A 16,304-nucleotide genomic window follows, 5' to 3' on the forward strand; every position below is an offset into this window, starting at 1 on the left:
AAAATTAAGTATTTCATCGGCCGCCATTTTAAAAAAATGGCGGCCGATGGAATGAACTTACTTAAACGAATTTACTTTCAATTTAAAATTATGCTAATATAGTTTAAGATAATGGAGAATGCAGTTTGGTTGTTTGTGTTTAGTAATTACAGACTGTCACGTGTTTTAAAGTACTTTAATCTTATCAACCATTAAAATTGATTTCGATTCGGAAAGTACTAAGGTTACAATTCTGTAAAACACATGTATTGTTACTAAAGAGTTTATAAAATTAATTCTATTATTTGATTCTTGTTGCACATTCGTTTCAATTTTGTTCTCCATTCGTGCAGTTCCAAAAATTCATTTTCTCTTTAAGTAATTTCTGTCGTATCTCGTGCGAAACTTTTTAATTTTTAAAAAAAATATTTAAGTGGAAATCGTTGTGTATTTTAATAAATAGTCGGTGATAAAAGTCTGTTATTGAATATAATTGTCCGTTTAGTCACTTAATAATGTTTAAATCTTTAAAATTTTTATATCCCAGTTTTGAAAAATAACAAGATCGGTGTATGTATTATTAGATTTAACTTCAGATTAGCGTAATGTAACATGTTTCACTACAATATATTTCATTCCTTATATACGCTTTATTATAACGTGTTTCATTCCTTGTAGTCACCTCACTACGTGTTTCACCCTTTCTCAGTGGCGTAGCGAGGTGGGTGCAAGGGGGTGTATCGTGCACTGGGCGCCACTCGCAGAGGGGCGCCCAATTGGTTTCCAAGACAAACTATATGTGTTTCTGGAGGGGGGCGCCAATAAAGTGTCGGGCGCCAGTTACGTTCGCTACGCCATTGCCCTTTCTTCACTGTAAAGTGTTTCATCCTCTGTACGTGTTTCGTTATAATGTGTTTCACCCTTTTTTCACGCTTCATTTTAACGTATTTCGTTTCCTATATGCAAAACACATTTAATTAAATTACAACTAATTATTTTTGAAATTTTTTATGAAGCATTACATATTTTGACCCCATTCGTAGAACGAAGCACAGAAGTGGTACCAAACTGTACGCTTTCGCAACGGAAAGAACGAGCCAATTTACGGAATTAAGCCTGAAAATCCCAAATACAAGGCAGCTCAAAACTCAGTTAGCCATTGTAAAGATTAAATTTATTGCTTACAACCCCTAAAGAATTCTGTTTACGATTTATTATCAGCAAGTGCGCCTGGAAAGCAGTTAACCGACTTTTCTGACGTCATTACAAGATGGCCCACCTTGTAATGACGTCAGAAAAGTATACACGATTGTCCTTCATCCCGCAATAAATATTTAAAGGGTATTTTACCGAAAATGACTGAAAACAAATCAAATTTCAGCGTATTTGATCGGTCACCATTTTGAAAAAAATGGCGGATTGGTCTATTTAAATGAACTGATTTGCATTTAAATATGACCTAGCCAATTAATTTGAGTGTATTTAAAATTATGAAATTAATTAATATTAAAAATTCTAATTATTCGATAAATTACGTGTCACGTTGTTTGAAAACGTTACATACAGGTTTAAAGCTGTAAAAATTGATAACATACGAGAGTTACGTAATAAAATTAATTTTAAATTTAGTAACATAACCACGTGGTAGAGTTATGCATATTTAACGACTTAAATCAGAGGTGGGGCACCCTTTTTAATTAGAAAGCCATATCCTGTTTCAAAGAGGGTGCATATTGTATTGCAGGTTGCATTAATGTAGACATTCAGCCTACACGCAGAAAAATATACCTATTTAAATCAGTTAAACATCTTTATTGTGCAAAATTATACCCCCAATTTCTGTGCTGTGTCATTTTATATTCTATCATACTGCGTTAGAAGCCACAAAAGGTTGATCCGATTAGTTTCAATCAGCCACGAAAGGTATAGCCACACAGAAGGCTTACTGCATTAGTTTATCAAGTATAAAAGACATACCCACATAAAGTATAGCCAAACAGAAGCCCATACCTCATTAGTTTCAGTCGCAAAAGGTATACTTCCAATGTTATAGTGTTTCAATGTGTATGTAAGGGTGTGCCTGTGTGTATGAGAGTGTGAGTGTTGTACGCCAGGTTCTTCCACTGTTTAACTGTATAGAAACGATGTGCAAAAACTTCATTAAGTCATGGAGAAAAATAAGATTTCAGGCGTAATTACGAAGTGAAAAAGTATAAATTACGCCTAAAAGTGCATTAAAATTGAACAATTAACTAGTTAAAAAAACACAAACTAAATTTAATAAGATGATTAAGAACACGAAAAAAAAATGCCTGTTAAAATCTATTATTTAATAAGTAACATTCCATAACGCTGTCATTAGCCTCATTTCTCTTTCCTTTTCCCCCCTCTCTTATAAATGTATACACTATAATTTAACACGAGTAATTAATTTATCATAAGTCAGCATACACACACCAACACGAAGTAACTACTAATATGATATCCATGAATTATTTATCGGCATTTCTATATGTTCTTTGGGATCATCTCGATAATTACATATCCATATCAACTAAACAGCTGGCAGAGTTCGTTAATGAACCTGGCATAGGCGTTATTTAATTAAAACGAGCCCTTTTATCTCGTTTTAACGTATAATCTGTTTAATAGCGATGAGAATAAAAAGGTAGGGAGACAATTCCTCCCCCTCTTTAACGGATAGGAGATTTTGTTACTCAAGAGTTTACTAATTGACAGCCTATTTAATATGATATTCTGCAGTCGTGCTTCTGTTGTTTGCTTATTCTAGAACAAGTTACGATACGGAAAGACGTCATCACTTTACCTCCTGTAGATGATCAAGTACGAATTTTATATAGAAATAATTCATTCTTGCGTAATTTGTTGATTGTTTGCGGTTTCTTTGGACACAATTTATTATTATTACCTCCTTATATTTGTTTACTGTTAAACTAGGACAATATCCTTCCATTATTTAGTCTATTTCTTTGTTTGTTCCATCATATAAATTCGTGTAGGGGCTAACGGGTCACGTTAGTCAGTGGGGATAATATAAGGACCATTGAGGTAGGGACGTAAGGATTATCTGTACGTCAGTAAGCTCTTTGCACCAATCTTCTTTAGCTCGTGTCTTTTCGAAAAGGAGGGAAAAGGTTTATGTACTAACTTCAGGGTATCGGAATGGTGGTGGTCCCCTTACATCCCCACATACGAATCCTGTATGTCTTATTACGTCTACTGGGTGTAGAGAATCACAATACGAAGACTTGTGTGGTGCCCTTATATTCATTGTGGCCTAATTACACTAATTTATTAGATTCGGAAGGAAAGGAAAATTCTCCAATAATTGCGGGGGGTCGTTCTTTTCAATTATTCATGCCTCTCGGAAGCTGTACAGGATCAATCTGTGGGATGTTTACCCTTCCATCGAGTAGAGTTTATGATCGATATCGTATTATTTTCAATTCGAAGCCATTTTTCCACCCTCGAATCTTTCAAGTTGACATTTACGTATCCGTTTAAATTTTAAATTGTTCGAGTCTATATTTAGAAAGTTCATATATTGTATAAGCCCACGGCACTTTTTTCCTTATTTTATAATGTTAAAATATTAATCTCATGATTTAATATTCTCTGTACACATCATAAATATATTGTTGGATGTATATTTTTAGAAATTGGAACCGTCCAACGTCGCTTTGACTATCGATGAGGAAGATAATATTGAATTTTTTATCAGTATAGAAGCGAATGTAATTTTCATGATGCTTGTTAAATTTATTGATGTAATATTTTATTAAATAATAAAAAACGCAATTAAGTTAAGTAAATGTCATCGTATCAACTCATAATCTTGTTTTAAAGTCGGACTTTCGTGTTCTCTTTCAAAATATTTACAACCCCCTACTTAACAATCTAAATGAGTATGAGCTTAAGTATCTGTTATTTACAGAGATTATACATAAAATTAGAGAAATATGTAATAAAATTAAGATCTTTAACCTTCCCTTCGTAATAATTGTCAATCTCTCGAATTGTTTTAGTGAGATACTTCAACATTTAATATAAAGTTGGTCTCGATTGTGCCCATTGGGGTGGACCGACTCGCAATGGAGATCAAAATAAACATTACTTCTTGCAGACTTAAAGCCTATTATATACAATCCTTTGCCGGTAGTATCGCAGGATCCTTCTTTAAAAAAACACGTCTGGGAAATGGCACTCCGCGATAAATTATGGAGATACCTTGTGGTACCTTCTCCGTAACTATAAAACACCTTACGGCACGGCTATTCTCCAGTGTATGGAAGAATCATCCACTTTTATGACTCCGATTTATAGATTTTTATTATAAAAAAAATCAGAATCTTAAAGTAAAATGCGGAACGACGAAGAATTTTTTCCTTCGTAGTATGCGCCAGTCGTAAACAGATATTTTCCACCCCCGCGTATCGATTTTTACACATCACAATGCGAATTTTCGTGCGTATTCTGCCATTTTATATTCTAACAATAAACAAAAATTAAAAATTAACAATGGCACCTTTTCACGTACCAAGAATTTAACCTTGAACTAGGGATCTAGTCCCACTTAAATATACTTTTGTACGACCTCGTTCATAATTCTTCCATATGTTAGCGAAAAATGATGTGACCTGTTTTCTTTTTCTATTATGTATTTGTATACAGTAGATGAAAACACGAGATCAACAAGGGATTCGCCGCAACGGTCTTTACAGATCTACAATGTATCAACTAATGTAATTTTAGTGTCGATCTCTAAAGCTTAGATTGCTTTAGAGAAAATCATAAACAGGAAAAATATAAAATTACAAGTAGAAAACTTAATATCTTTCGATTAAGTCGGCGAACGTGTATTATTAAATATAATATCCGTAGAAATTGCTGATGCGGCCTACTTTTTAAACACTTACACTTTTACTACCTTTAGAGCCGGGTCGCTCTCTTCTATTAATACAAGGATAATAACCAAAAACTTGATTAATATGTCTCCCTTGCCTTCTATACACGTCGACTTATATCGAGAACTTCACCACCTTTTTTTGTACAATATTTGAACTTTCACTCCGGCAACAAAGAGGAGGAAACTGGTCGCCATAGTTACGGCCTAGTTTGTTCGTAAATGCAAATTATTATTACGTGATAGAGGGGATATTAGTGACGTTTCTCTCGCTGTGTGTGTGTGTGTTTCTGCTGTTCCATTGCCCCGTTTCTGGCTTATTTATCCTGTGCCTGTTTTAAATAAAGGTCGTCACGTCCACCCCGTTCGCTTCCGCTTTGCGGCGCCGTTGAAAATCATTGGTATGAAGGAAAGTAAACTTCACGCTTCGTAGACACTTGATAGATAATATCACGTTTGTCTTTAGTAGAGTTACACTTCTATGTTGAGTATACAAGAAATAATATACACACCGTATCCTCGCCGTCTCCGTTTTATGTATTGTGGAATCGTGTTCATTTTGGATGAATTTTCAATAGTGCAGTGTTTGTTATTATTGAAAGAAAAGGTTTTATACACAGGATAACTTTAGAAGTCATTTTTTTTTTTTTAGATAAAGAAGAACAGTCAATTTTTCTGTTCCTTATCTTCGCAGATGGGGATAGATGGAGCGTGGATTTATAGTATTAGCCTTTAATAAGGATTATCTAATACTAATCTTTAACAAATATTTTAATCTTTTAGAAGGATTATAATGGAATTGTTTTTTTAACAAGAATTTTACGGTTCTAGACTTTGAAAAAAATTTCTAGCGCTAGTCTTTAAGAGGAATTGTATGGTATTAGTATTTCAGGAGGATTGTATTTGGCTCTAGCCTTGTGAAGGATGATGCGCTGCTAATTTTTAAGAGGGATTTTCTAGTGTTAGTCTTTGAGAAGGATGATGCTAGTCGTTAAGATGTAGTATTTAATTAATGCGCCTTTTCTTATTTCGACGCCAGCGTGTTTTTGATGTATACAATTTATAAATTTCCCCCAACACGCCTTAATTCCATATAGCTAGCTCTATCTGCATTAAGATAATTAAATAAATACTACGCAACGGAATTATGCACATTAATATCCTTAATATTTGCCTAAATTCTAGCTACAGTTTAATAACAGCGACACAGCAATTGGTGTCTGTAATTATTTTGCCACTCGCCGTAACGTCGATTACGACATACCCAGACACAAAACAGTAATATAGGAGATAATACACGTAAAATATTAAAGAAAATTACTCGGACATTGTCGAAAATCCTTCTCTCTATGCGAAAAGAAACGTTACCCGAGTACTAACAGGTCCTGCGAGTGTCAATGACAGTCTTAAAGTTACCCGAAGCTAAGTATTGCATAATAATCTGCACCTGCATCAAATTAAGGGTTTATAGCACACGAGGAAAAAAAGAGCGAGTGTACAGACTGCTTGTCGGCGGATTACGTAAAATTAAAATTAGAAATAAGGGTCATTAACCTATCTTAATGTCGCCTTCAGTATTGTAATAATGGTTTTAAACAGTCGGCATGCCTTTTAATTTAACTTTGGTAAAGGATCTCTATACCTAAACTGGTTTGGCACATCCCCGAAAAACGTTTTAGAATAGACTAATATTGTTCTGGAGGGTTCTTTATTTGGAAAATTTTGGATGCGGTCCAAAAACAAATACCACAAAAAGGCGATTGACTCATTGGCTAATTCCAAATTGTTTTTGTATCGCTCCGGGTTATTCGTCCATTACTTTTATTTTGCCTCAAAACTTTTTTGTTTTTATTTTATTTTTTATAAATTGTAGAGGAATATATTCGTTTTGTTTCATATAATGGCCCATTCTTTTACTTAACTGCTTCGGTTTATCTTTTAATCCTACACTTAATTCAGTTTTATAAATAGGCTTGTTACATACTTCACTCAATTTCCTTTTTATTGCTGTAATTTTTCTTTTACAACATCCTTTTATTTTTGTTTAATATTTTCTACTGTTTTTTTTTTTAATTTTATTTTTCTATTTTAATTCTCCGAAATTTATTTATTTATTTATCCTTTTTTTTCTGTTTTGTTTATAATTCAAGTTACAGTTTTCTAACGTCGTTTGTCCTTGTTAAACAATTTTTATTGGCCTTTATTTCTGAAATTTAATAAAAATTCTGTCTAAAATTCATCGAGAAGTAAATTGTAGTAGTGTGTGTGGTGTATATATATATATATATATATATATATATATATATATAAATTTATATTTATTTCCCTCCTTCTGCTCTGTCATCAATATTCAGTTGCATCGACAAATGTGGAAACTAATATTAAATTGAATATTCTAGGGCAAAAAGAGGAAATATCGTGACACGATTAACAAAACAAATTTCCTTTTTCTATAAAAAAAGAAAAAAATAATAATAAAACAGTGGTTAAATATTTATTTTTCGTTCTGGTGTATGAAATTTATTCCAACACAATACGTGCCTTCAAAATACACTCCCTTTCTATTGGGCTTTTCTATGAATGAAATGCAATTTATTCTGTTTGATACCTGCAAAAATTATTTATTTATTTATCTGTAAACGTAAATTGAGGCCCCCAGGCCCTTCGAATATTTCCCATTTACTCTTTCTGAAGTGTAAGGTGTGAGACCTTGAAGGGGGGGTTTAAACGTCTGCCTTTTACTATTCTTATAGATAGAGAGTAATTTATATGAATTATACAAATAAAGGCCCTTCGGGGAGAAGTATTTTATTAGAAGCTAGTAACTTCGGTCTCGTGCCACTGAATAATTATTGTTCGCGTTTTAAATGTCAAGGTATAGAATGGTTTCCTGTCGAGTTTCCCTTAAAACAATCCACGTTTTGAAAGAAAACGACTTGCAAATTTAACTTGCATAAACTAGGCCCTATCAGAGAAAGAGACAGCAAAGCAAAGAGCGGGCCTCGAATTTTCGAGGGCCTCGAAAACATCTGTTATAAATTATTCATTACATTACATTAAGAAAAAATGCTTTGTTCTTTATCGAATTATAGTGTTGAGGTAAAGTGGGCCTCTTTGAGATTTTGAAGGAGGCCCCATTTACTCTAAAATTACTACTTAATTAAACTAATCCGCGAAGGAGTAGCTTAAATATTAATTTTTTAATATTGTATCAATATGAGTTTGTTGATCTGTAACTGTTATATATTTGATCATAGATCGATAATATCGATCGGTTGATCCGGTAAAATTCTACCAAAATCTATTGTGTTATCCTTGTATGAAGTTATTGTTTCATCTCCGTGATAGATTGAATTCGGGAGAAATGATAAATGAAGTAAAAATTCACGCCAGATAAAACGCAGATACTTTCGAATTAGTGTAAAATATTTTTCAAAAAGTGCCTTTGCGATCGTTCAATCACCCCTTCGCTCTCTATTCTCGAATGAAATAAGAAGCGTTGCCTCGTTCGATGTAGTGAATGAGCTTAGCAATGGTTATTCGCTGTATCGAGGATGCTGCCTGGAATTTTGTTAAATGCCGTCTTATCCTGGTTTCGTCCTATCAATTTTCTTCAGCCACTCTCTTTCTAGTATTGTTTTTTTCATTTTTTCTCGTATGTATTCATAATTTATATATGTATATATAGCGTGTAAAAGATGCTGTAAGGATGGAGTTGCTTAGCAACGTCACGCCTATCTCGAATGATTCGTGATGGTTACTTCTCTTTTTTATCGATTGGTATCGATGCCAGCTTGATATTTTTAACCAAAGAGACTGGTTTATTATATGGCCATTCTTTATAGCACACACACACATATATATACATAGAAATAAATTAACCTTATATAAAATTAATGTCTCTCTTGCCCCCTCACAGTACAGTCATTTTGATTGAGGAAAGTCGTATACAGATTGTGAGGTTGGATTAATTTTCTAGGGAAAGTTAGAAGATTAAAAATATATTTTTAATCACTAAATAATTGGATTATAAAAATTACAACCCGACTTCTGCTCCAATTAGTTTCTCTAACAATCAAAACATGCTCAAGTTTACCTATTAAAATTGTTATTGTCATCCCCAACAGGAATTCCTAAAGAATTAAACTTTAATTTTGGTTTAAAAAGAATTTAAAAATACGTATTATTCTGCATTTTTTAAAAGTTTTATAAATAAGAAAACGGATAAAACATTTCAGATTTTTCCATTTTAAACAGAGAATTATCGATTCTGCTATAATTTATGCACGAAAATAATTAAATATCATTCCAATATTATTAAAAAAACAAAAGAAAGGAAGAAAGCGTGACATTTCGAAGCGTATACTCATATATTGCCAATGGATTTGATATTCTTCTATTTAATCTGCCGTGTAAACCTTTGTGTTATCGAAAAATCAAACAAATTTCTCTGTGCGGGAATCCATCTTCCTATTCATTCTGGTATGAATGAAACTGGAATATATATATATACGGAGGATATTTCCAATAAAATCTGTCATTTAAGATCTATACTTAAGCATACTTTTTTTGTGGTGATTTAATGATCTATTTTGTGGAAAATAAGAGCGATTTTTACCACTCTCCACTGCCAGGTTAACACACGAAATTATCTAAATGAAACTGTCGATAAGTGACACGATAGGAAACGAATGATCAATCGATACGTTCTACCTCCGAGGGGGCGAGAATTGTTTAATATAATCGAAACACTACTCTGAAAGCTCTTCTGCTCGCCCGGGGATGAATCGTCACCCTCCCCCACACTTCCATCAAAAATAGTCGGAGGAAATGGTACGATACCACCCGCTTGCATCACTTTATCTTCTAACAAGAGATTGGGTGTAGCTGCAACAGAGAAAATCCCCTCCCCTCTACAGTTAATAATCTAATCGATATTCGAGTCAATTTATTGGAGTTATTTAGAAAGAAACAATAGAAAACCAAGTTTTGATCCTCCTCCCCCAAAAATTACACGTAATGGATCCCAAAGTCAGTTAGCTGTGGTTAACTGAGGGCCACCCCGCACGCTTATACATTTCAAGAGGTACGAAGACAAATTGATTCTTTAGTGCCGTATACAATCTTCATATAGAATACGAGTGTTAACAAACTGGTTTATTTATAAATGAAAGTAGACACTCGTCTTAAGTAAACATTGAACCGTCTTTTAAAAATAAATTTTAATAATGTGTGCATTGTACTCAATTGTAAATCTTATTTGAAATTATCTTCTTGTGTGCAGAAAGACGTCACAAATCTTGTTTCTAGTAATTTTATATTAATTAATTAGAAACCGTTAACCCAGTTTCTATAAGTTGAGATATTTAATAAACGATTACGTCAATTTTTTTAGTGTTATTTATGCGTTAAGTTTATACTATTAGTAGAATAGTTTAAAATTAATCGAATTGGTGTTTTTAAATATATTAGTATAGAAATTTTAAAAGGAAACGGTCCGTTACATGTAAGAAAATGGCCCGTTATTTTCCACAAAATGACACATTTCTCCTTAGAGAATGGCCCATTACTGTTCGAAAACGACCCATTGCTACTTAGAGAATGGCCCATTACTCTTTACAAAACGAGACATTTCTCCTTAGAGAATGGCCCATTACTCTTTAAAAAACGGGACATTTCTCCTTAGAGAATGGCCCGTTATTCTTTACAAAACGAGACATTTTTCCTTAGAGAATGGCCCATTATTCTTTACAAAACGACCCATTGCTCCTTAGAGAATGGCCCATTACTCTTTACAAAACGAGACATTTCTCCTTAGAGAATGGCCCATTATTCTTTACAAAACGACCCATTGCTCCTTAGAGAATGGCCCATTACTCTTTACAAAACGAGACATTTCTCCTTAGAGAATGGCCCATTATTCTTTACAAAACGACCCATTGCTCCTTAGAGAATGGCCCATTACTCTTTACAAAACGAGACATTTTTCCTTAGAGAATGGCCCATTATTCTTTACAAAACGACCCATTGCTCCTTAGAGAATGGCCCATTACTCTTTACAAAACGAGACATTTCTCCTTAGAGAATGGCCCATTATTCTTTACAAAACGACCCATTGCTCCTTAGAGAATGGCCCATTACTCTTTACAAAACGAGACCATTTCTCCTTAGAGAATGGCCCATTATTCTTTACAAAACGACCCATTTGCTCCTTAGAGAATGGCCCATTACTCTTTACAAAACGAGACATTTTTCCTTAGAGAATGGCCCATTATTCTTTACAAAACGACCCATTGCTCCTTAGAGAATGGCCCATTACTGTTCAAAAACGACCCATTGCTCCCTCCGTAAACTGCCCATTACATAAAATAATATAAGAATTTTTAAATATTACATAGATGTAGAATTGATAAAGATACACATTAAAGAGAAAAATATACCAGCGAAAAAAAATAATAAATAATAATCTTATTTAATTAAACGGAAATTAGTTTTAAAAAAATAAATAAGATTTCTTAAATAACAACGGGTTTCCTTTATTCTTTTTTCTTACAGGAGAATTTCTCTACTGCAGGTGGCTTGTCTTAATTTAAATTAATTAATGTCGATTAACAATAATGACCCCAAATCAAAAATGCCTCTCCAATTAGAAAATTATCACTCTTTTATCGGCATTTTCAAAAGAGTTTTAAGTGTTTACGTGAATATCTTTATCTATTTTTACAAGTGAACTTATCGACTCACTTCACTAGCTCTGTACATAAACTGTACAGTCGAGTCGACTGTCCATTATGTACTAATTAATATTGTAGTAGCGGCTGTATTGCTAAAGTACAGTAAAACCTGTGTAAACCGGAACAGTTTTATCAGGTTTCCGTTTTGGACGGGTTTTACTGTATATACTACAGCCAGTCTATATCTTCTGCTATACAGTAAAACCTGTCTAAAGCGGAAAAAGATATTCTTCATAAGGGGGCGATTTTCTACAACCGGAAAAAATACCACGCCATTCCGGTTTACACAGGTTTACGGTACGGGATGGTTCAAATGCTGTAAGAGTTAGAGTAGAACGTGTTTCTAAGTCAAAAAATTCATATTTACGCCAATTATTGGCCGTTAACTGAGGTTTAGGCCATCCTGCTTATATACTTGCGTTTTGTATAAATTCCATTGTGGTAAATACCTGTTTAAAGTCAAATTAAACTGTTAAGATTTCATTTAAAATAATGCTTTATTATAATATTTGAGGAATTGATTAATCGTCGCCATCTTGAAAAAATTTTTCCTGTGATTTTTAGTGTCAGAGGCAAGTGTTTAACCTTCGGCAATTCTTCATTTAAATTCTATCACTTTAGATATTTGAATAAATTCATACACTCTGGCATTTACAATAAAAGGTTCGTTTCAATTGTAAGCTTGTTGGGAGGGAAAAAACAGGGAGAAAGTAATTAAAAGTATTTCTTTTCACATTCCTGTGTCTGCTGTAAAATTTATTGTATGAATTTTAATAGTTGTTTAAGGGAGTAAAAAAAGAAAGGGGAGTAAAAATTAAAGTTTCCTGTAATATGCAAATTATAAACAGTTCACGAAGTGGCAAAAATAAAAATAAAAATAAAAAAGTTCGTTGCAGATTTTTCGGGGAAAAATTCTCGTTTATTATAAATAACCCGCGGGTTATCTGTGTTTAAAACACTTCGAAAGGGTGGGTGTTACGTGCTGATTATAAATTGAAATTACCAACTCACGCCTGTAGAGCAAAGGCTATTCCCATAGGCGCGGGGAGGGGTTTTATTTTCGTTTTAGTTATTGCATATACGTATACACAGTCAAATCTCGATATAGCGACCTTCTAAATAGCGCCACCCCCGTAAAGCGCGTATATATGTCCCCGTAAGTACAAGAAAATCTATGCACCAAAATGCTTAAAGAGGGAGTGATGTCAAACACGACAAAAATCTACTTCGATTTAGCGCTAAATCGAAGAACCTCGAATAATGAAAAAAAAATCTTACATTTAGTAATTCACAGATACTTTGATGATGTAATTCAAAGATTTTCTGGTACTTACGTGGAAGATCCTTCAACGATTACAGCGCTTTACGGGGCTGTGGCGCTATTCGGAAGGTCGCTATATCGAGGTTTTCTATTGATCGCGTACGAAAGGAAATCTCGTATAGGATTACGTATAGCATCACTGACTACAATTGTTTTGTTTTGGTCCCGTTGAAGCGATGACCCTCCATATAACGTTTTTATAATTATTGTGTTTTTATTTATTTTTTTATTTTTTACAAATTAAAAAATCTGTGAGTAGAATTTTAAATAATTTTTGATTAAATTCGGATAAGGATTTCGATGAGTTTTTGGGAATGAGTGCCAACTCTCGCTGTCGAGTGATGTAAGAGGAGTAATGATAGGTTGAAAACAATTATTTATTTCGATTTATCTTTAACCAATTGTTTATCGTGGCGTATGTAACCGCTATTACCTTTCTCAGAAATTATTTGATAGAGCTTTTTACTAGCCACAGTTGTTCTTTGATTGCAGTCGAAATACGATCGATTCGATTCTGTCGCAGTGTAAGAATGGCAATGTTTAATCCTCCGGGAATCTTTATATAATCACGCCATCCTCTCCCATTTTCTACATTAAAAAAAACAAAGATGCTGAATATTTCAACTGGATAAACATTATCCATTCCTCAGCATACGAGTTTGAAGTGGCAAAATGTCAAAGATCCAAGAGCATCTTGCATTTAACCACGAATGATTGGTGTTGAGTGATGAGCTACACTTCTGTTGCAAGCAAAATAAAATAAAATTCGTGCCAATTTTTATGTGGAATTTCGACAATTTTATCGATTTTTAAATGAAGGTTTTGCACCATTTGAGCTCTGATTTATATTAAAATCCATCCAAATTATGGATTTATAAAACTTGTATATTGCCCTCGGTTTAAACTGGATTTTTTCTCGTCGAGTGAGAGACTTTACTTTAGGCTAACGTTGTCGATATAAATTATACTTTACGAGAGCATAAATTATTTAATTATTAAACTGAAGACGTGAGGGAATGTCGTGGCACTCGGCCAGCTCCAGAAATCTCACCAGAGAACGTTTCTTTCGTTTATAAAAATCGAACTTCTTCTCTTGACTGTTGCTTTTTTCGTGTCATTCGTTCGATAATTCGGTTGAATTTTTATAATTTCAATTAACTGCAAAGCGTATTTAGGAGAGGGTATACTTAATGTAATTAAGTTTATCGATTTGCAAAGGCCGGGGGGGGTGAAAAAACACATTGATATCGATACCCAGTATCGATTATGCAATATCACTCACTGTTTGTTCAGTTTGAGATATTCGCTTATGAAGTAAACCAACACGAACCTGGTGTAAGTAGATTAAGGTAAAAAATTTCCTTAATTAATCCTGAAAATTCTTCTATCTTACATAGCTAGCTCTGGATATTGCGTAATGGTGTGCATGAGTTAATTTTAGTGTGTTTAATGTAATAAAAATTGCGTAAACGACGTTAAAATTCGCTTAAAAATCAAAAAATGAAGACTTTTATCCATCTTACATCGTTTTTTTTACCAAAATTTTTCGCTCAGTAATCTTGTTTGTCCATAGCCTGAAATTTTGTTAACAATATGTTATTTTCGATTGTTTTTTTTTTTTCATTTTGAAGAATTTCAATATAAATATCGATATATATATATATCAATTTTTTTCTTGCAGTATCCGAAACTGAATCCCTAATTGCAGCTTACAAGACAGCTTGTGCCAAACACGCAGTGAAACCCGTCTCCAGGATTCTTCATCAACTTCAAGTGAGTGTTGAATAAATAATGAAGTTTTATCCATCTACTTAAAAGTATACAAGAGAAAAAGTTTGTTCTCAAAACAACGAACTTCCCTCTTCTAATAAAAACATATATTCTATCATAAAATTTTATTTATTTATTTATATTTCTACACGATAAGTAGTGGTCTTTGGTTTTCGTCCTCCACCCAAATGGATTTAATGTATGGACTTATATAAATAAGCTATATATATATATATATTATGTTTATGTATTATACATAAATGGCTCTTTTTATATCGTGCTATGTTCGTCTTAATGGATGGGTGACCCGTTTTAAGGGCATCTTTAAAGATGTACAGGAGACGTAGTTAAATCCGAGTTATGACAGATGCTCTCAAGCTGTTTTATCGATTGCTTTGCTTACAACCTTTGACTTTTATCAACGATAGATAAGGGAAATTTAAAAGCGATGTCATAGAAAAATATCCCCGTAAACAAAGAATTGTAGTACTATATATACTTTTATAGCTTGAGAATCGAATTTCTCTTACTCTTCTTGCGTAGTAAACGGAGAGTACATTACCCCATTCGGGTAATAGAAGAATGAAATATTGTTGAAAACTAAAACAATTTTTCGTGTTTTCACCCTTTTTTATACAGTTAAAATAAAATACTACCGTGTTTTCTTTATTAAAATTTACGTTAAATTCCTCCTAGACAATAAAAATCTATCTTACAAAGGTGTTTTCCTCTAAGGGATGCTGCGTGAAATAACAGTAATGGACTTTTTACATCGCCTTCCTCTGCCGAAAAATCTCACAGGAGAAAGCTGCTTAGACTAAATGTTTTGTTTAAGTTGATTGATTGTTAACATGATAATGTAATTTATCGTTAGTTAAGTCTTTTCTTTACAATATTATTGAATAATCTCGTTAATGATAAGGTCTGCACCGAATAACTCATTTATCTCTCGTATGAAAAAATGTCGACCTTTTACAAGCGATTTATTGATATTACAAGACGGGTGGCCAAAAGCCAGTTAAATGTCTTAAAAGTGAGTTTCGGGCCACCTTTTGTTGGTGTTTGAAATTGTTTCTCTGTAATCATTTGCAACATTTCTACTGAAACTATTCAGCCTGACAGAATTTGAGATAAATCACTTACATACAGATAATCCTGCTTAAATTAATTATAGGAGAATTACTGGATGTTCGAGTGCTGATAGAGGATGTGTGCTGAAAGATTTGCGCTAGGAACGAGCCGGATATAAATAATTATAGTCGATAATGGGAGAACGATTCAATCTAGTGGAATTTATTAGATAAAAATATAGGAAATTAAAGAATAATTGATCGAAATCGCAGAAAATAATCCACTGTTCCTTTATATTTAGCAGCAGAATCGATTGCTATTACAGTAAAAGTGAAATGACATTTCGTATATACCAGCATTTCTCGACTAGCGGTACACTAGGCAAGATTGGTAGGCGAGCGAAGAAAGGCTGAGAACCGCAGGTACTGTACGGTACATACGATAAAAGTTCTGAAAAATAGATAATAGAAATGGCTGCAATAAAACTAGAACACCTTTTATCAGT

General features: G+C 33.3%; 2 protein-coding genes across 2 annotated transcripts in view; one reads left to right on the forward strand and one right to left on the reverse strand.

The window, feature by feature from the left end:
- Positions 1-16,304, forward strand: part of LOC136971389 (protein phosphatase 1 regulatory subunit 37-like) — a 116,119-nt gene that overhangs the window by 4,701 nt on the left and 95,114 nt on the right. Inside the window, exon 2 of the mRNA XM_067265836.1 lies at positions 14,640-14,731. Within this exon, the coding sequence (XP_067121937.1) occupies positions 14,640-14,731 (92 nt within the window). The remainder of the gene's footprint in view (positions 1-14,639; positions 14,732-16,304) is intronic.
- LOC136971397 (putative methyltransferase DDB_G0268948) overlaps positions 3,333-16,304 on the reverse strand; it is a 298,490-nt gene continuing 285,518 nt past the window's right edge. Inside the window, exon 6 of the mRNA XM_067265864.1 lies at positions 3,333-3,343. The gene's annotated coding sequence lies outside the window, so the exon portion shown is untranslated. The remainder of the gene's footprint in view (positions 3,344-16,304) is intronic.

This window comes from Centruroides vittatus, unplaced genomic scaffold (genome assembly GCF_030686945.1).
Source record: "Centruroides vittatus isolate TY-2023 unplaced genomic scaffold, ASM3068694v2 contig_1051, whole genome shotgun sequence".
Taxonomy (NCBI): Eukaryota; Metazoa; Arthropoda; class Arachnida; order Scorpiones; family Buthidae; genus Centruroides; species Centruroides vittatus.